Source organism: Temnothorax americanus, unplaced genomic scaffold (genome assembly GCF_048541705.1).
Source record: "Temnothorax americanus isolate GAGA-0224 unplaced genomic scaffold, ASM4854170v1 Scaffold5, whole genome shotgun sequence".
In the NCBI taxonomy this organism is placed as follows: domain Eukaryota; kingdom Metazoa; phylum Arthropoda; class Insecta; order Hymenoptera; family Formicidae; genus Temnothorax; species Temnothorax americanus.
The window spans coordinates 3,491,218-3,511,690 of record NW_027509657.1 but is presented as its reverse complement, the minus strand read 5'-3'; the positions used below and the strand labels follow the sequence as shown (position 1 = coordinate 3,511,690).

Below are 20,473 nucleotides of genomic sequence, written 5' to 3'. Positions count from 1 at the left end.
CGCAATTCACAGCGCTTATGTATCTATATAGGTTTTATTTATAACAGCGGCGATTGGAATTTTTTTCTACGCGGAACGTCACGTGGCCTCAGGAATCTCATCGGGACGTTATATGCGAGAAACGAAGTTGCTAACAATAAGATTGAAGCTAGAACGAAGTTGGATTTCGGCCCAACAGATGAACGAAAGGAACAATTCAGAGTTTCCGCATTTAAAATTTATTAACGCTAAATTTTATCGTGATGAAAGCTTATTTCGTACGAGGTTCGTTTACGCTGGTTCTGGCAGATCTTCGAATAAATCCGTTTCATAGCGCGTTTGAAGTGAACGAGCCTCGAGTGCACGCATTTATTTCCAAACTGTGCATAATGAATATACAGAAATAAAAGCTTAATCCTATTCTAGACGAGCTTTAATTCACCTCAGATTTTTCAGGATAGGATTTTATTTGCCGTTTTATAATTTTATGTACGTAATTCCGATTTTGCGAATGTTGTTCGCGTGAAATCGTAAACTTCTACCCTGAATTTTCCGATGTAAATTATTATAGATCGTCTAAAACTCTAAAGTAGAGGTTTAACGGGAAAATTCTGGCTTGCAACTCGACCTGTGTGAACCTGATTTAGATTCCGATATTATGAATATGCGATAACGATACTCTAGAATGTTTACTCGTGACAAGATAAAAATTTCGGCAAACTATATAAAACATTTTCAGTTTACCCAGTCGGAGATACAGTTATTCTATCGAATGAGGTCTCGAACCTTTTCTATCATATAAAAATTTTTCGCAATCGACTAACGGCGCCGCATGAGTTTTATTTTTGAAAATCATATAAGAATAAAATATCTCCATTAGATCAATAACGTCAACATTTCTTGCGCCGGATAAAACTTCAGTTCCTGTTCTAGACTAATCTAGACAAACATAAAGTGTTTGTGCTTTCCAGGAACCTCTCGGAAAATTGGACAAAGACAGGTCTGTGTAACGACACGCAATGGAGACCGAAACGCGATTGGTCTGATTGGTCATCGTGATTGGCGCGCCAGTGTGTGCGCACGTGTACGTGCACGCTGTCGGCCACATTAGTCGTCGAATTGCGTGTGAACTGCGCGGTGCGGCGGACGTCACCGAGTATTGCCGAAGCCGAAGCCACGAATTGCGAGACGGAAAGCGGAAAGAGCTGTTCCTGCTGAAGTGGCTGAAGAAGTTGCAGCCGTTGCCAGCGATTCGCCGTCCAGCGTCCAGCCTGCCAGCCGTCGGTGTCGATCGTTCCGGGAAAGTGCCGTTGTTCGGTGATTCACGCTGCTTGATGTTCGCACGGCCAGCCACGCGATAATCCAACTGCGCACATATTTCGAAAACGCTTTTGGACGGAGTGACGAGGCGACGTGGAAGCATGAAGGAGATCCTGATCGCGCTCGGCGCGATTCTGGCTGGTGAGTCGAGACGTCGCCGCCCGCCGTTTCCTATGTGCCCGTGCCTTTTTTCCTCCTTATCCCGGCGATTTCCTCAACGTGTATATCTTGCGTCATCCCCCGTTTTCCCTTTGTCGTCGCGACAATCCCGCTCCGATGCGCACTTCCTTCTGGAACGTTGTTTTTTGTTTGGCATCGCGTGCTTACGCGCACGCAATCTATATTTGTACCTCGGCCTCGTAAACATTGTGACGGTTGGCTTTATCTGCGTGCGACCTTTAGTTCTTGCGAGCGATTTTTAGTGTCCGGTATACTCCAGTGCAATGCATATGACGGCGTTGGATTTAATCGATTCTGTTTTTTTTTTCTCTTCCGTCCGTGATGGAGCAGATAAAGTACTCTTGGCCGCTCGGCGTTTTCTCGGCCTCCCTCTCCCCGCGGACATTTCTCTCGCTCTTTTGTTATTGCGCTCTTTCTCTCTCTCTCTCTCTCTCTCTCTCTCTCTCTCTCTCTCTCTCTCTCTCTCTCTCTCTCTCTCTCTCTCTCTCTCTCTCTCTCTCTCTCTCTCTTTCTCTCTCTCATTGCCGGCTAAATCACGTTTCTATTACTCATTGCAAAGGAACTTCAGTTACTCTAGGATGAACATGGATGACTCAGTTAATTTGAGCTTGTAATTTGTTAATATAGGTAGAATGTACGATTCTTTTGTGGAATGTTGCATTGCGAATTGCGATAATAACAATAATAATTGCTCATAATAATGCCGATAACGCTTATCATCGAATGATTTATGAGTGCTTTCTTGTAAGATGAGATTGTTTCAAAAATCTATATTGTTGAGTCGCTCATGCATTTCCATAAATATACTAACTCGAGCAGACATCGAAAACTATGATTGAGGCAATAAATACTTCCTGCATTAAAGATTATTCACCGTTGCGAGAAGTTGAAGATATTATTCTGACAATGAGACTTATACCGAGCGCTTTGTTTTTTCACTCTAAACTCTTTGTAATATTCAGTTTATAAAGTTAGGGTTGAAAATTACGTGAATGTAATTTTTTAATTTTCAGTAGCTGCAGCCGGAGTGGTCATAACTGCTGAACCGAAAGATGGTCTTATAGGTGTAGATGAATGTACGTGGGGTCCGAGTTACTGGTGCGAAAACCTAAAGTAAGTTTTAGTAATTTGTATTTAGAATCTAAAATATTTTTTCCGTATATTGAAAAAAAGAAGATGAGGATGATTTATAAAACATATTTAACACTGCGCGGACACCGTGGTCTTAAGGCACAGTCGATTTTTCATTTGATTCCCACCCATGTAAGTATAGAAATCACTTTTTGAATCTTTAAAGATGATACATGAATTTGTATAGATTTTTTGTAACACAAAAACGCTTTCAAAAACTCTTTGGACTTGAAAAGTCCCAGAGTATCCAGGTAAGTGCTCCAAAAACACGGTGTCCGCGTAGTGTTAAAATACATTTTGTTACATATTTATAACGTATATGTTTATTAAGTAGACAATAATGATAAGACATTACTTTAATTTAAATTTTTTTAGTAATGTAATGTAGTTAATGTAATATTTCAATAATACCGATTATATATACTATTGCTAATAATAGGACAGCTAAGGGATGCAATGCTGTCAAGAATTGTATTCATAAATACTGGGAGCAGATGGAAGTTCCAGAGGATAATGATAGTGTATGCGGAATTTGTAAAGATATGGTGAAACAGGCGCGAGATCAATTGGAAAGTAATCAGACTCAACAAGACCTGAAAGATGTCTTTGAGGGAAGCTGCAAACTAATTCGCATTGAACCAATTATTGATGAATGTATCAATATTGTGGATCAATTTATCCCCGAGCTTGTGGAGACATTGGCATCTCAAATGAATCCATCTGTCGTTTGCTCTGTCGCAGGACTCTGTAACAATGCTCACATTGATAAATTGCTTGCACAGTATCCAACTCCAATTAAGGTAAGATTCAGCTCTGTCTTGTTTTATCACATCACCTTGAATGAATCAAATTTCCAAACTGGTTTAGTTACAAATTAATATTTGTTCATCGCCAATTACCTTGAGGTTAAATTTATGTTTCACAGATTTTGTTTTTATTAAAGTAAAATATTTTTCCACTAAAATCTAAAATTCTTAGCATTGTATACGGTGACGAGTCCGAAAATGAAATCTTTTGATTGAGAAGTGATTATTCTAAACTGTTTCAGATTGAGTTATTCAGCATCTTATTTTATTTATTTTTTTTTTTTTTTTTATATAATTCAGTTATGTCAATTGTCATCAAATAACTTGACATTCATATATGTTATATCTATCGCCCTCGAGTATTTTTTTAACAATTTAGATTAGATTAGTGGGACTTAATCTACCGTAAATAGCGTTCAATAACATTTTCACACATGCCTACATATTCATTACGTTATTTAATTAATTATCCCAACAATAAAGTTTAAAAATATATCGAATTTTATCTGTATGTTTGTAAATAACGGTGGATGAAGAATGTCAGTTATGTATCAGTATGATTGGTAAAATGACTTGTTGATAAAGAACGTGTGTTATATTTTTAGAAGGCCGAAACAAAGTCAGTTTTATTAAAGAATGATGAACTCGAGCCTGACGAGTGCACCAAATGCTACACAATAGCAAAGTATATGGAAAACAAATTGCATCGAACACCGCAGAACACGATGCTCCTACAATTTTTGAATATTTGTGGTCAACTTAGTTCTTTCTCAGATTCCTGTTCGGCCATTATTATGACTCATTTTGATACCATTTATAATCATCTACAGAATAATTTCAATGCTGATAACATATGTCACTTGTCGGGACAGTGCAGCGGCAAATATCATAAGCATGAAAATAGTACGGACGTGGTAAGTATGTTAATAATATTTATTGCGGCTAAAATTTATTCGTTAATGTATTGTTATTGATAACAGGTTCCACACGTAGAGATAACACCACTGTCAAGTGTAGGCATGGTAGAGGTCGAAGATGATCTCCCGTGTAAGTTGTGTGAGCAACTTGTTGGTCATTTGAAAGATCTTCTAGTTGCAAACACAACGGAGTTAGAATTTAAAGAAGTTCTCTTGGGCCTTTGTAAACAAACTAAATCTTTCGCCGACGAGGTTTGTATTTTAAATAAGTAGTCACATATTATTTCATATATCTAGTACTAATAAAAATAAATTTTCCAGTGTAAAGCCATAGTTGATGAGTATTACTCGCAAATTTATGAATATCTTACAAACGGTTTGGATAGCAATGTCGTCTGTCAAATTTCTGGAATTTGTCCTAGTCCTGGCAAAGCGATACAAGTAAGATACTACTATTGCATTATAGATAATAAAATATGTTTTGCAGATTAAAAAATCTAGTTACATTTATTTTACATTTTATGTTAAAACAGGGACCTATTTGGCCTTTGGTCCCAGTAGACGTAGCAAAAGTAGGATTGGGTATAATGAAGCAGGAACAACCTCGAAAAGATGAGGTTGAAGTAGCTATTGGCAAAGAACATCCAAAATCAGAAGCTGACGAGATGCAGTTGCCACTTGAAAGATTAATGCCTTTTCCTTTACTGCAAGCCGAAAGTCTTAATGGACCGAAAGCGTGTACATTGTGCGAATATTTGTTGCATTATATTCAAGACACTATGACAAATCCTGTAACAGAGGTAATAAATATTAAATTTTATGAAAGCATATATATAAATTTATGCCATACATAACACACACACTCATATTCGTAAATATATCACAATTTAAGGAGAAAGTGAAAGGACTTCTTGGAAAAGTGTGTAAAAAGATACCTTCTGCCATTGAAGGCGAATGTCAAGAATTCATAAATACTTATGGGGATGCAATCGTGGCCATACTTGTCCAGGAAATAGATCCATCGCAGGTAATGGTATTTTTGTATTTGAAACATTAGGATCAATAAAGAGTATAATTTAATGTGTAATTTAAGGTTTGTCCCATGTTACGTATTTGCCCATCAGAGGAATTATTGAACATGATGGAAAAAATTCCTAAGCAGTTCACCATTACAAGTGAACAAGATAAGCCAAGTTGTCCATTGTGTTTGCTTGCAGTAACGCAGATTTATAACGTTATCAAAGACAACAAAACTGAGGTATTAGTTTGCAGTTTATCATGCTATGATTCTGTTTAACTATACGATCTATTATTTCATGCAATGTTAATGTTACAGGCTAACATTGTAGCAGAATTGAATAAATTATGTAGTCATTTGCCACGAAGTTTGACCGATCAATGTACGGATTTTGTCAAGTCGTATAGTAGAGAACTTGTAGAGATGCTACTTGCAGACTTGACTCCTCAGGAAGTATGCGCCTTACTTCATTTGTGTGATCCAACCAAAGATGTTGGTCCAAAACCTGTCAACATTGCTGCGAAGGATGGAGAGATATGTTAGTTATTTCTTAAAGTATATATATATGTAGATGAGAGGAACAGAGCAATTTCTCAATTATTTTACAATAAAAATATTTGCAACAAAAGTAACTTCTTTTTAAACATTTCAGTAACCAATGAGATACCTGAGTATCCGTTACGTATACTTCAGCCCACGAACTTTTTAGACGATAGTGTGTGTATAATTTGCGAATTTGCAATGCAATATATTGATAAAGCGATTGGTAATCAAAAGACACGGGATAAGATCGAAAAGGCAGTGCATGGTGTATGCAATCATTTACCAAAAACAGTTGCAAAGGAATGTAATAGTTTTGTCGACGAGTATGCTGACGCTCTGATAAGTATCCTCTCAGAAGATGTCACTCCTAAAGAGGCCTGTTCCGTGCTAGGTCTTTGCAAAGTGAGCATGATACAGATTCAAGGTACAGTGTTAGAAATAATAATTTATTACAATTTTTGCTAATATTATGTGGAAATTATATATGTAATTTAATTACTTTTTTTTTTATAGAATCCGTATCTGAATGTGCCTTATGTCGAGCAATTATATCGCATATCGACAAGCTGTTAGGTAATGATTCAAAGGTGGACGCTGATATCGAGGAAGTTGTTAAGAAGGTGTGCAAGTATTTACCAGCAGATAGACGAGACAAGGTAATATTTTATTTTACGATTTCTTTTTAACGAAAAACTAATGACTTGACACTGAAATTTAAATCTGTACAGTGCGACAAGATGGTGGAAATTTACGGGCCGAGCATAATAAATATGCTGAAAGATCAAGTGGATAGCAATAAGATGTGCAGCAAAATGGCTCTGTGCTCTTCCAGTGATTACTTTGCGATGCCATTTAAGAATCCACGTATATCGCGATCAATTGTTTCGTAATAAGTTTCGTGATTACAAGTTTCATCGGGTTGCGGGTGATACAAGCTTCAAATTGGAGGCGAACCTAAGAAGCGAAAGTGAGCTGATAAAGAGTGATGCGCTACGCTCCTTAATGTGAAGTAATCAGATTTCTGGAGATATTAGCCATAGCGAATAGCCTATTTCACGTTATGATATTATATATATCGATGATCTTTTTATTAAATCTCTCTAACTGTATTTGAGCACTCGGATAATGTTGATCTGTGTAGACACGACGAATGCCCTGCGAGTTTCGCACTACTTGTACCAAATGTCACGCTTAGTTAGCCATAAAGTTACATTGACGTAACGAAATTTGTAATTTTTAATAAGTATCGCTGCAAGAATCCATTTCTTCCGGCTAAGATAAAATGAATTGTTATTTTATATAATCAAACCCGATATATTAAAAAATACGAATTCCCTCTACGTCTCTCTACGCGTTTCTTTTTTATTACATTCAACCTACAGCAATGATCTGTTATTTTTAACTGTGATAATGGTAAAATAAAGAATAAAAAGGTATAATTTGATTCTGTATATGAATTGCGTATATTTATTTTATCTGGAATATTTCCAGTTTTAGAGAGTATCGTTGTTTCACTCATTAATGCTCTTATCTATTGAATCATTAACGTTTTCGGTACATTTGAGTGATTCAATATGCAAAACAGTAGTAAAATAAACCGCATAGGATCGTAAATGTTGTAAGCGCAAGTTTCGCAAAGATAAAAACAAAAAATCGATGGAAAGTGTTAAATAAATAATGAGCATCTCGCAATAAAAAATTCGTGTAAATCGATCGAACAACAGATAATGTATCTTCGGAGCAGCTTATTTTTTATATCAGTTATTGGTATATCACCGATTAAAACCACCTTGCTCTCGTGGGAAAAAAATTGCGCGACCACAAAACGACGTGAATCGAAACGAGTAAAATATGTCCCGTCATCGTTCCACACACACACATTGATTCAATCATAAGAAATAAATATAATTCTAATTGTGCATTCCTAAAAATGTATGATTAAATATCAGTATTGTTTAAATAAAGATATTCTCTCTTTTTTGTGCTTATGGGATATTTTACTTGAAAAATTTTTTGTTCAATTTTGGACTAAAGAGTAGCCGCAGTAGTCATTCTTTCAAGAAATTTCTTTGTCATTTCGCGCCTACCGTTTCCGGCTACCAATTCAGACGGTTTTGTGTCGAGTTTCTGTATCTATGTATAAATCGTAAATCACAGCCGCTGCGCGCGCCGCTTCTCGGCTCGGCTCCTGTTGCGTGATCGTTGCACGACAATGCACGACTCCACTCTCCACTCCACGACTGGGCACGACCGCCATATTAGTGGACCGTGCTGAGTTTCCGTATATGATTTTTTAGCGAGGTAAATTGTTTCGCGGGGAAGTATAGCGCGTCTCGCGCCTCGCGCCCGAACGCCGTCGCTCCGTCGACGGTCACGATCACGGACCTGATTTAACCTACTCGTTTGTCGTCGCAGAGGACCAAGCTGTCGACTGGCGTCTCGCCGTTTGAGCGCACCTCGTCTCGCCGAGCTTCGGATTCCTGCTGCACGTTGCCAAGATGATGTACACAGTAAGGGGCCCCGCGTCGTCGGCGCGTTATTTCCTGACCTGATATTCGACCTCGCTTTCGACGAAAATGCCGAGGGCATTTCGCGGTTTTCGTTTTGGCTGTTGAGAATGATTTATTGACCGAAGGAGTTTATTGACCGTTTAAACTTGTAGAGACGCGAACGGAGTAGAGCAAGATATTTCTGTTTAACTTGAAAAATACTTTGCACCGACAAATTTCTAATTCGAAGATTAGGAAAATTAGATTCAAGTGACCATACCAGACCATACTCCATATTTTTGCTGAAGAGATATCAATTTTTTATTCAACTTGAAGTAGTGAATGTTTTGGAGTTTATTAGAGATAATTTTTCATTTTTAGTAATTTTTTATCTAACTTGTAAATTTATCTTTTCCAATTGTTTGTCTTTTCAGGGGACAACTGCTTCGCAGGACACCAGGTTCAGCGACAAGGAGAAGAAGCTTCTAAAGCAAATGAAGTTTGGAGATTCATTGACACAAAAAGTAATTAATAATTTTCACTTTTTTACATCATGTTCTTTATAGATTTATTTTAAATGTTTAATATATATTTGCTGTATATATCAACTACAATCTGCATTAGCGAAAATGTTGCAAATTTTTTCTATCTCTGACAGTTAAAATTTTAGTATTTAAAAAGTTATTTTAGTATCCAAAGGTTAAATTAAATTTTACGAAAGTAAATTTAATCGCCTTTGGTTAAGTGGAGTATTAAATTTTGCTGTTTCTCTACATATAAATTTTTAATTGTTGAAATGTTTAGTTTTGCTACTGTATATTCTCCTGCATTTATGATGTTTATAAAATTTATGTTAAATACAACATGAATCTTCAACACATTTGTCATAGGTGGATATGAGCAAAGTGAAACTTGATGTGCTTAAGCCATGGATAACGACGAAGATCACGCAGATTCTGGGAATGGAAGACGACGTGGTGGTAGAGTTTGTGTATAATCAACTTGACGAGAAGGTAAGAGATGTGTTGCGCTTAATTCAAGTGAAATTAGACAGTTTTATAAGAGACACATTTTTAGTACCACAACTTATGAAAAAGCAGTAATTTAGTAATGCAGTCACTTGGCTTTTTCCCCTCATCATTATAGGAAATCGATAAATATGCGTTATTTCAGCACGATGTTTTCGTACAAATCGCAAGCGTATGATATCCAAACTTTGCACGACGTGCCGAGTTTGGATAACACAAAGTAATGAGGCAGATATTCTCTTAGCCATTTTGGCATACTTGCCGCATTGTTCTTTTTTTATTTCTATGAATTTCATCGTCACTCAATATTTAAGTTTCATCGTCCCTTGTTTTTTAATCGGCCTATATATCCCTTTCCAAGCGTATCCACTTCAACAAAACAAAAAAAGAAAAAAAAAGGTTAAAAAACTGATCTGTAGCTGATCCTGCCACATTGAACTGTGCAAAATCAGTCTTTTATCATATGTGTTTGAATTCCCCGTTAGTATAAGTAGAGACCGTTGGTGGGGCCCAACCCTTTTGTCCAAATGGCATTCGGATGTGCTCCTCTCTACATCCGATTGGCCGCCTTTCTATCAGCCGTCAACCCTAATCAGTCAGCTGTGGCAGTTGGTATCTCAACATCACCTTAGAACCGCCGACAAATCTTCAGCTTCAGCAGTTACGTCGTCGCCGCTGCCACCGCTGTCGCCGCCACTGCCGCCATCTTCGTGGCTACTGCACGTCGTCGACGTCAACATCGCGACACGTCGCCGGCATCTCCAGGTGATACTCTCATCACGTCACGTTCCTGTCTCGCGTCCTTTTCCGGAGCCTGCCGATGTCTACGAGTCTCCTTCGACGGATCTGCGTCACTTCTGTTCTTGTAACTGCCTCAACCGAGGTAGTTTGTCATCGCGAGCCGTGGGACTTCGAAAGCTTTGCAGCTTTCGCTCACCCAGGGAGCTTCAACTTCGCGATGGCATCGTTTTTCCCGATCATCTCAACCCAAGGTGGCGTCCGCGTGCCAATACGATCCTCGGAACTTTCGTCTGCCGCAAGCTACGATTCTCCGTTGGAACCACCAATGTCGAGCTCCAATAGCATGGTCGAACGCCAACCTGACGCTTACTTACCACCAAAACTCAGTTCGCGAAGGACTTCGATATTCTTCCGGACGTACTGTCGGTCACGCGTCGGCATGATTGAGGCGAAAACGGCGCCCGGAGGTATCCCTACACATGGTTTGACTCTTTGCCACTGTCACAGGTTGGTGAAAAGGTTGATCCTTTTATACCACATTATCTCTCCGATTTTCAGGCGGACATTTTCGCCAGATATCCGATATGTACATGCTTCTCTCTCGTTTCAGCTCACGCACCTTAGCGGTGTAAATGTTAATAAAATCAATGAAGGGTGACGAGGTATCGGTCTATTTTCTGCTACTTGCATTTAACATAATTCTTTTTTCTCCTCAGCATGTAACTATTTTAATGCAGGTACGAAAGAGTGCGGTCGGCGGCATTGGTGGTAAGGCACGCTTAGATATAGAATAGTTAAATATCTGCTTTTTCGAGGGGGAAAAGCAGTTCATAACAGAATAGGAATATAGATTATCTGTCAAAATTTTAGTAAAAATTTAACACAATTTACTTTTATTTCATCGTTAAAATCTGTTTGCACAAAGACTTTTTTCGTTACTCTTATGTACAAAGAATTAAATTTGTACGTTGTATATTTTACAGTTTCCTGACCCCCGAAAAATGCAGATCAACCTGACAGGCTTCCTCAACGGTAGGAATGCCCGTTCTTTCATGTGTGAATTATGGGACCTTCTGGTCTCTGCTCAAGAAAGTGTTACGGGCATTCCCGCGGCATTCTTGCAACAAAAAAAAGATCAAATTAAAAAAAAATTGGTAATTATCAGTTTTCATCTCCTATGTAATAATCGAATATCAAGGCTCATAAGCACATGCAGCATAACTATTGTTAAATATGGCTATCTGATATTATTGCGTGTAATTTTCATTTATCAAATATCGATATATTAATAAATGGAACATTTATGTGGTAAATTTTATTGCACTTATTTCAGATAATAATCATAATAATCTTCAGTATCCGATAGTTATATTTAACATTTGTATGTGTGCAAAGTGCATACATGCAGCTTTACAAAAATAGATTGGCTCATCACATCCTCGCAAAAGTATTGCATGAAGTTTCTTAGAAATGAATGAACAATTGAATCACTATATTTTGACAATCAGTGAAATCATGTTCACACACAATTGAATATATCCAAATGGATGAGATCAATTTGAACTTGGTTATTATATTTAGTTGTAAGGAAGCGATATTTTGTAAGTAACATTTCTTTATGTTATGTCATAATATATCAAATTAGGAAGAGCAAGAGAAGCTTCAAGCATCGTTGGCGGAGAAAGAGAAAGAAAAGGAGCGTGAAAAGGAAAAGGATGACGCTGATAGTAAAGTGAAGAAGGAAGAGAAAGATAGAGGCTCATCGAAGGAGCGTAGAAGGGATCGAAGTAGGGATCGTGATAGAGACAGGTATTATTATCAAACAAAATATAGCTTTTAAGAAACATGGTTATATGTCATATCACTTATCTTACGTTATTTTATATAGGAGCAAAAGGAGTAGATCGCGGGATCGACACAGAGATCGCGATCGATCGAGTCGTAAGAGAAGATCTGTTTCGAGGTCGCCGAGTAAAAATTCGAAAGATAACGGAAAAGATATGCTTGAGGTTAAGGTCGAACGAGAAGATTCGCCGCAACCGGACAATGCTATACCTCTGATGCCAGTTAAAACCAAGCCGTAAGTAAACTCAATCATATTTATACATTACTGAAAAATGAAAATACATTTTATATTATAAATACAATTTAAATTTTATGTATTTGCAGGGAAGCCGCAGTAGCAATATCAAGATTGCAAGCCAAGTTGATGAGCATTGCTGATGGAAAGAAGAAAAACAATCGCACACCGTCACCAGAATCGTTGGAAAAATCAGCAAGGAAATCGCGATCTGGATCGCCGTTGTTCGAACCGAGTCGTTCGAAGAAATCTAAATCGGAGTCACCTAGTCGGGATTTGAAGACACGTCGATCACGATCGCCTGTTTCGAAGTCGAGACGATCTCGTTCCAAGTCGAGATCTAGGAGATCTCGATCTAAATCCCGGAGATCAAAGTCGCGCTCGCAGGACCGTACCAAGTCCAAGCGGAGCAAATCCAAATCGCCGAGATCACGATCACGATCGCGATCCAAGAAGTCTCGATCTAAGAGCGAGGACAGAAGCAAGTCGAGAAAATCGAGGTCCGACTCGAGCGACTCGAGATCCTCCAAGTCCCGCTCGAAGTCTCCGGAGAAGCAGAAGGACACTGGAGAGTCCATTAGAAAACGCGACGGTAGTACTAGCAGCAGCTCTGAATCCGAGGAGGGGAAAGATGCGAAGGATAAGAACGACTTCGAGATACGAAAGAAGAAGGATGGCGTGCAAGCTAAAAGATCCTACAGGAAAACCAACAAAGATGATAGTGGCAGTGATAGCGACTCTAGTCGGGAGAGAAAATCCGCTCCTAAGCGAAGAAGTCCTTCGCCGCGTAAGGATAGGGGTCGATCTAAAGACAGAGACAGAAACAGATCACGAGATAGATCACGAGACCGATCGCAAGATAGATCGCGAGATAGATCACGTGAAAGATCACGAGATAGAAACCGAAGGTAAGATTAAACTTTTGATAACAGATTTAATCTTTAAATGTAAAATGCTGTTTAAAAGATATATAATTATATATAATATTTTGTTTATATAACTATTACACACAATTTTCCTTGTATTATCAAGAGACACGGTTATATCTTGCACCAAATTAAGCACAGTAAATTTTACAATGCGATAATGTTCACCATATACCTATCTAATCTTTCTGCACCACAAAACTTAAGCTTAATGACGACAGTTTGTATGAATTTTCGATGTTTTTTTGTCTTTTTAGGAGATCATTGGACCGGGATCGCGATAGGAGGCGGGAGCGAGAACGCGAAAGGGAGAGGGAAAGGGAGAGATTGGACCGATACAGCGGCAGCCGCAGCATGCGACCACCTTCGGTGCGCAGACCGCCTAATAGGCGCAGGTTGGTGTTTTTTTTTGTATACTAAATAACTTGATTTTTGCATTTTGTGCATAAGAAATTGTTCTAGCAGTCCGCCACGCAGAAGTCCGGCGAGATATCGTCGTAGGTCACCGAGCCCCGAGGACAGACGTCGCAGGAGATCGCTGGATCGTCGAAGGCGGTCATCGGAGAGACGTGACAGGCGCCGTTCGCCCGATCGACGTGGGAGCCGACGTCGTTCGCCGGACGGACGGGATCGATCGAGCAGGTACGATAGATCTTCCTCACGCGACAGATCGAGTAAGCGGGATCGCTCCAGAGAACGACGGGATAAGGATCGTCGATCTAGATCTAAGGATCGTAGATCGAGATCCAAGGATCAGAGATCATCGGTGGATCGTTCGAGAGACGGGAAGCGGTCTCCCGACCGTGCAAAGGGTACCAAGGATAAGGCAAAGGACAGGAAAGTGGATGAGAAAACTAAAAGACCGCCTGATACAGGATCGCGAAAAGAATTACGAAATGGCCGGTCTAAGTCGAGTAGCTCGGAAAGTAGCGAGAGTAGTTCCTCTAGCAATGAGGACGAATCACTTAGGTGAGTGAGATTTTTACTTTGAACATGATACTTTCACGGAGTCTACGATCGGTGGATAATAATCGATGGATACTCGGTCGTGATGTATTTGTGTGTGCGTGTTTGTTAAATAATGTTTTACAGAAAATGTGTTTGCACTTTGGTGTCTACAGAAAATCAATCGAGCGCAAAACGCCGCAGGAGAAGCGAGAAAGAGAACGTGAACATACAGATGATGCCAAGAAGAAAGAGAAAGAGAAAACGGTGAAAGAAGAACCTGCTAAGCGACCGGAGAAAGAAATTAAGAAGATAGAACCTGTTGCTGCGAAAAAGCCCGAGCCCAGTGTTTCTCCCAAGAAACTTCAAGCTACTTCACTACCTGTTACCAGACATAGAGTAAGTTGTTTTGATTATCAAGTAAAAAAAAAAATTAATAGAGATATTTAATTTTATAATATAATTATAACATCTATAATATAAATACTTTGTTATATTAATTTAAGGTGCACATTTTGTTATAAATCCTTTTATAAAAGTTCCTTTTTTTTTACTTTCAAGTTCTCGAAGAGTTTGTCGCGTACACCCTCGCCGTTCAAGAAGACCGAAGACATTGTGGCAATAGCCAAAATTAAACTGACGATTAAGTATGTTGTAAGACATTTGTGTAGTGAATAGTATTATATTCTCGTTACTACGATTGTGTATATTTTACTTTCAGAGAAGACACTAAGGACGAATCACCAATGAAGGTTGTAGATATGAATTTTACTGCTGCAGACGCTTTCCCTCTAAAGAAAGATGAAAAGTCTTTGAAAACAACGAAATTAGTAACAGAAGACAAAAAGTCCACTCAAAAGCCGTTGGAACCTCCATCCAAGAAACCTGTAGAAATGGCTAAAAAGACAAAAAGAGAAAAACGTGATGGTTCTACAGATAGTGAAGATAGCGATGGTGAAGGTAAAATATACATTTTAATAATTAGCTAATAATTAACAACGTATAATAAATGTTTTATATAATATAATATTCCCTTTTTTATGTTTATTTTACAGGCAAGAGAAAAGTGAAAAAGATAGAAAAATCGAAGAAGTCAAAGAAAGCTTCGACGGATGAAGATAAATCTGATAAGAGCAAAGCTGGATCGAGCTCAGACTCTGAGGATGACAGAAAGCATTCAGATAAAAACAAAAAAGCTAGAGATACTAGCCGAACCGGTAAATTCTTCCTAAATAAATAATTGGCATATGTTTTGATGAAATACGTAATACAATTTATATATAAATAATTTTTATTACTTTGTTATAGATTCAGTGGATGATCGTAATAAAGATAGAAAGGATAGTAGGAAACGCGAGGTTGCTGAGAATGATTCGCGAAAGCGTTCAAGAAAGGAAATAGAGGAAGAATTGAAAAAATCAAAAAGATCACGAAAGGACTCTTCTTCAGGTGAAGAAGAGCAGAAATCTAAAAGAAGTAGAAATGAAGATGATAGATCAAGATCTCGGAAATCAAAGAAAGACTCTAGTTCTGACGAAGAACCTAAAAAAGTGAAAAAGAGGAGGGAGACATCATCAGACGATGAAAAGTCTAAGTCACGAAAGTCCAGAAAAGATTCGACAAGTGAAGACGAAACTAAATCAAAATCAAAGAAATCTAAACGAGATTCCAGCTCAGAAGATGATGAACTTGGAGATAAAGATTCGAAGAAGAAAAAGAAAGTTGACGACAGTTCGGACGACGAAAAGGTGAAAAAGAAGCGTAAGAAAAAGGCAAAAACCAGCACCAGCGAATCGGAGGTAACGTCTTTATTACAGACAACAAATTTATATTCCTTAAATATTCTGAGTTAAATAAACTGAGTTTCTTGTCCTTCCAGGAAAGCGAAGTCGAAGAGAAGAAGAAAAAGAAGGAGAAGAAACACAAGAAGCACAAGAAGCATAAGAAGCACAGAAAGCACAAGAAGAAGAAGGTTGCGGATTCAGATGAATCTGATGTAAGTGAAGGTAATACGGAAGAACTGGAAAAGAAACTTCGGGAAAAGGCATTAAAGTCCATGAAAAAGGGACATAGTATTGAACGAAGCGATTGAGACTAACGTGTGATCTCCTTGATAATGTGTATCTGTCGCATAGCGATAACATTTTAATTGTATTATGAATAGAATAACTTTCGTTTCTTATCAATAATTCGATTATTACTTTTTATCACTCAATCCCTTCGGAACAAGATCGAACGGCATTCATACTGTGAAATAGTTTTCGCATAAACATATTGAAAAAAATACGATAAATGTTCTCCTTCATCAATATTTGTTAGAATTACGTGAAGACTCATTTTTCTCGTATCATTAAACAGTGTACAGATAGTATACTTATTCATATTGATACGAATATGCATGTACGTGCTGATATAATGTAAAGGTTTTACATGTTTTGAAGACTCGACAAAAAATTATACTTTTTTTTTTTCAGACTTTAGTTGCTAAGTAAGTTGAAGTGAAATTAGGACTCGTATGCACAGCGATTTCTTTGAATTAATTTGTATAAAGCTTAGTTTTCATTGCAGTGTTTAGAAAATAATAAAATAGCATACTTAAATGACAATGTTACAGCAACTTGTGTGTATAAATCGAAGAACTAGCAAAAACCCCCATTTGCCAAAACTGTGTGTTCCCGAATGATATAATCGTTTCTATTTTACAGTGACTCCTAATTTCTCCTAGACATCAGAATCGCCATACCGAATTTGCAGACGTATAATTTATTTAATAATTGACGTAACTTGCTAGTATTAAAAAAATATATAAAAGCATTGAGAATTATAATCCGCATTATGTATTCATAAATTTCCTACAACTCAACATCCTTTTGTATAAATATATTTAAAATAATACATATTTACACAGAATCTTACGAATTTTCTAACACGGATTCCAAGTCTGGCGAACAAATTAATTTGTTATTCACTGGACCAAGATTGATAAGATCACCGGTTTGTGATGCAGCGTCTATTTTTACAGCTAAAAGGTCCTGAAAAGTAATTAATTACTTGAAGGATTGCGATAATACTTTTGTGCTTGAATTACAAATTACAAAAATACAATTTTATACCTGTTGAAAACGTTGCTGCGCTCCAATATCGACAAAAAAACACATCTCGCCAATACGCAATCTCGTTTTACCCGATTTTAAAATTTCGAGTTTGCCTAAAAGACCATCTCTTAAACCTTTTAAGGTACAACGCTCGGTTTTTGCTTTACTATCACTACGAGTACTTGTATCATTTGGTTTTGATCCCGCTTCTTCTCTACTAGATTCCAGACCTGGCAGAGATTCTGGAAACTGTTGATCAATTATTAAATAACAGTTATAATGGATTCATATGATATTCTTACCTGTATTAATGTATAGGAATTGGCCTTGTTTTCGATTATTTGAGAAATTATTTTTTTAGAAATTGTGAGTTCTTCCTTTTTGTCTGGCTCGCTTTCCTTACTTTTTTCTGTATTTACGACTATGGAAGAAAAAAATTATATATGTATGAGTTCGATAAGATTACTAAAGAGGATATCTTATATATATATATATATATATATATATATATATATATATATATATATATTACCTTCACCATTTTCTGAGATGACCGGTTTGTTATCGGTCTTGTTATTATCAATCCCATCATATATATCCTTTTTAACTCGTGGCAGTGTAAGAGGACACATCTTTTCATCGTCATCGGTATAAGGGTCATCCTCGATAAAATCATCTCCTGACAGACTCTGTAATTTCTTCTCTTCTTCTATTTTATCGATAATCTTACTTTTACTTAATTTTGGTTTCTCCAGACGTCTCGTAGCGCTTCCTGTGCTACTGGAAGTTCTAGGACCATCAAATTTTCTAGGTGCGGTAGGTGCCGTATATATTCCTTCCGACCATACACCAACAGACTAGAAGTAGAGAATAATCCTATGATTTATATTATAAAATTGGTATTTATGATTATATAAGATATTGAATACACCTGAAGAAAAACAATTTTAAATTCACGCGTGATATTAGATCAACGATCTACCTGTGTATATATCTCGATTTATAAGAGGTTAATTGGAGAGTTTAAATATTGCGAGAAAAGGAATGAGGTGGTAAATCATTTTGGAAATAAATAATGAACTAAAAGTAATATTAAATTAATAATAGCACATTAGAGGCACGTTAGGCTAAAAGATATTCAAAATAGTAGCATTACCTGTATTATATTTCCTTTGTCTCCTCTTCCACGTCCTCTGTCACCTCTCCCTCGTTCCCTTCCGCGATCGCTGTTTCTCGATCTCGCCTGCTCAGTTTTGACCGAGATCGTTGGATCGCTGAAATCGAATTACCTTTAGCATTTAGACCGTGTCGCAAATTAATTAAATAGCTTACTCCTTTTTCTTATTCCTTTGAACGTTGAGATTTGGCGTGTACACCTTCTTCGGTTTTTCAGTCTTAATGTTTCCACCCAGGGTCAGGTCCCGCGGCAGCCGGTAGGACGTCAGCCTCTGCGTGGTCGTGGGTAAGCCTGGCTCCATTTTGATGTTCGTCACCCTTTCCAAAAGCGACGAGGTCGACGGCTCCGACGATACGGACGTGCCTGGTTCCATCTTCACTCGCACGTTCGCGTGAAGGGCATCGTTCGAGCTGTTTGAAGCCATGTTCACGCGTTCACAGACAGTCTTCTATTTGTCAATAAAGCAGTAAGATACGTCCGTGCTCCTGTTTCCAAACACAGCCCAATTCTCTTTCTTTTATTCTCTATGTTCTGACACGTCCATAGATTTATCTCTCTCTTTCAGGATTGATCAGCATTTTGTTCTGCAACAATACAATGCGTTCTCTCATCAGTCAGCAATTAACCTCAAATACCACCAAATTTAAAGCGATATTTGTCGCAACGTCTCGATTGTCCGTCCGTCGAGAGGTTTGAGAAAAAGAGAAGAACTTTGCGACTGAACACTCGCACAATTAATACCTCAAGTTTGCATCGAGGTTACGCACAGTGCGAATTTCTTTACGCACAGTATTTTACACGTGCCCTACCACGCTCCACCACGCTCGATGTGTTTAGACTGTTTTAGCCAGCCTGTCTCTCGGTTGCCATGTTAGTTAGACCTGCTCTTTTTAGCTAAACTTCTCGCACGGTTCATATTTTCTTTTTTTCTCTCCAATGTGAAAAGAAAAAGAGGAAAGATGAATCGTGCAAGAAGTTCAGCTAAAAAGAACATCAAACCTGTTGTCAATCGAAGATCCAATTCTTTACAGCTGTACTTTTTGTACCTTCTATATATATATATATATATATATATATATATGCTTTTATTTCTTTTCTCTTTCTCTATGGGCCGGTATCACAGTCTCCGATTAACGTGATTCTCCCTAGATTCTTTGATTAAACTCACTCTTCGTCTCTTTCTAGGGGGATAGTTAGAAAGAGATGCAGAGTGAGTTTAATCGGAGAATCACGTTAATCGGAGACTGTGATACCGGCCCTATAATCTCTAATTATGTATCTATTTATATATCCATAGACTTAATTAGAAAAACTATAATGGATAGGAGCAATAAATTTGGGATGAAAACAATAAATTAGGACTTTAATTATGCCGAATTTTTTTTTTAAATTGCTTAATTTATGATAGAAAGATATAATATTAACTTTTTAGAATTATCCGTATATCTATTCTGTTTTAATTAAATATAATTACTGCATATAGAAATTTTGAAATTTCAGTTAAATTATAAAGCTATGATAATATAAATATAAGTAGTATATACGCGTGATAGAACGTGTGAACAAATAGTACATATAAATAAAACTCCAGAAACTTTTTTCACAGTTCTTCAACATATTGAAAGTATTAAAAAGTAAGATATTAAAAAAGAAGTTCGGTGATATATAAGCTCTCTTCCAAAATTATGCAATTATAGTTTGTATGAAAACTTTATGGTGTTAAACAAATAATTGTAATTGCACGATTCGATTCGATTTTCACCGATTCTAATCTGTCAATTAAATTCCCGATGTTTTGTCAAAATATATTTCTTTGGCCGGCCCGGTATTTATAATCAGATCAGATCTTATTTCAAGACCGGTAATATCTTAAGATGCTAATATGTGTGATATATCTTAAGATTGTGCCTAAGATGGTCTTAAAATATAAGAACCGACTATGAATACCGGCCTTTTTATTACGACACGTTAAGTTAAGCGATCGTTTGCTGCGAAGTTCGCGTCGAGTTCGATATCGCTCGGAGGGTCGCAGCGGCGTCGTTCTGACAGATTTCGAATCGCGAAGTTCAGGGTGTTGTACGTCCGCTACGTCACACTT

At 37.6% G+C, this 20,473-nt stretch overlaps 3 protein-coding genes across 12 annotated transcripts; 2 read left to right on the top strand and 1 right to left on the bottom strand.

The window, feature by feature from the left end:
• The first annotated feature begins 1,106 nt into the window (after positions 1 to 1,106).
• Positions 1,107 to 7,345, top strand: Sap-r (prosaposin). 2 transcript variants are annotated; one of them, XM_077418395.1, is made up of 13 exons: positions 1,107 to 1,440; positions 2,496 to 2,592; positions 3,050 to 3,410; positions 4,022 to 4,330; positions 4,397 to 4,585; positions 4,655 to 4,774; positions 4,867 to 5,133; positions 5,226 to 5,360; positions 5,427 to 5,591; positions 5,670 to 5,889; positions 6,004 to 6,318; positions 6,408 to 6,550; positions 6,623 to 7,345. In XM_077418395.1, exons 1-13 carry the CDS (start codon positions 1,401 to 1,403, stop codon positions 6,782 to 6,784), a joined length of 2,523 nt encoding a protein of 840 aa, XP_077274521.1. In that variant the 5' UTR covers positions 1,107 to 1,400; the 3' UTR covers positions 6,785 to 7,345. The 2 variants fall into 2 exon arrangements, with proteins under 2 accessions (XP_077274521.1, XP_077274520.1); XM_077418394.1 differs by having other exon boundaries at positions 2,493 to 2,592.
• Positions 7,346 to 8,044: 699 nt separating this feature from the next.
• Srrm1 (Serine-arginine repetitive matrix 1) lies at positions 8,045 to 16,930 on the top strand. Of its 8 annotated transcripts, none has more exons than XM_077418387.1 (16): positions 8,045 to 8,195; positions 8,310 to 8,404; positions 8,818 to 8,907; positions 9,274 to 9,396; positions 11,136 to 11,306; positions 11,798 to 11,961; positions 12,041 to 12,232; positions 12,322 to 13,140; positions 13,416 to 13,553; positions 13,609 to 14,127; positions 14,280 to 14,502; positions 14,665 to 14,750; positions 14,825 to 15,063; positions 15,159 to 15,320; positions 15,412 to 15,902; positions 15,983 to 16,930. In XM_077418387.1, the coding sequence occupies exons 2-16, from the start codon at positions 8,393 to 8,395 to the stop codon at positions 16,193 to 16,195; spliced, it is 3,642 nt and encodes a 1,213-aa protein (XP_077274513.1). In that variant the 5' UTR covers positions 8,045 to 8,195; positions 8,310 to 8,392; the 3' UTR covers positions 16,196 to 16,930. The 8 variants fall into 8 exon arrangements, with proteins under 8 accessions (XP_077274513.1, XP_077274516.1, XP_077274517.1 ...); XM_077418390.1 differs by having other exon boundaries at positions 8,094 to 8,404; positions 15,983 to 16,109; positions 16,809 to 16,930; XM_077418391.1 differs by having other exon boundaries at positions 8,095 to 8,404; positions 15,983 to 16,099; positions 16,809 to 16,930.
• A 38-nt stretch (positions 16,931 to 16,968) lies between these two features.
• Rpiiic53 (RNA polymerase III subunit C53) lies at positions 16,969 to 19,351 on the bottom strand. 2 transcript variants are annotated; one of them, XM_077418426.1, is made up of 7 exons: positions 19,117 to 19,351; positions 18,531 to 18,959; positions 18,355 to 18,472; positions 17,737 to 18,055; positions 17,501 to 17,619; positions 17,217 to 17,447; positions 16,969 to 17,135 (listed from the first exon to the last, which is right to left on the bottom strand). In XM_077418426.1, exons 2-7 carry the CDS (start codon positions 18,797 to 18,799, stop codon positions 17,016 to 17,018), a joined length of 1,176 nt encoding a protein of 391 aa, XP_077274552.1. In that variant the 5' UTR covers positions 18,800 to 18,959; positions 19,117 to 19,351; the 3' UTR covers positions 16,969 to 17,015. The 2 variants fall into 2 exon arrangements, with proteins under 2 accessions (XP_077274552.1, XP_077274551.1); XM_077418425.1 differs by having other exon boundaries at positions 17,731 to 18,055; positions 19,117 to 19,348.
• Positions 19,352 to 20,473: the final 1,122 nt, after the last annotated feature.

Coding starts and splice junctions, on each gene's coding strand:
- Sap-r (XM_077418394.1), top strand. CDS start 1,401: ATGAAGGAGATCCTGATCGCGCTCGGCGCGATTCTGGCTG. Junction 4,586..4,654: donor CTAAATCTTTCGCCGACGAG/GTTTGTATTTTA, acceptor TAAATTTTCCAG/TGTAAAGCCATAGTTGATGA. Junction 6,319..6,407: donor GAGCATGATACAGATTCAAG/GTACAGTGTTAG, acceptor TTTTTTTTATAG/AATCCGTATCTGAATGTGCC.
- Srrm1 (XM_077418387.1), top strand. Junction 13,141..13,415: donor TCACGAGATAGAAACCGAAG/GTAAGATTAAAC, acceptor TTGTCTTTTTAG/GAGATCATTGGACCGGGATC. Junction 15,903..15,982: donor CCAGCACCAGCGAATCGGAG/GTAACGTCTTTA, acceptor TTGTCCTTCCAG/GAAAGCGAAGTCGAAGAGAA.
- Rpiiic53 (XM_077418425.1), bottom strand. CDS start 18,799: ATGGCTTCAAACAGCTCGAACGATGCCCTTCACGCGAACGTGCGAGTG. Junction 18,056..18,354: donor ACAAAGGAAATATAATACAG/GTAATGCTACTA, acceptor CTCTACTTCTAG/TCTGTTGGTGTATGGTCGGA. Junction 17,136..17,216: donor CGCAGCAACGTTTTCAACAG/GTATAAAATTGT, acceptor ATTACTTTTCAG/GACCTTTTAGCTGTAAAAAT.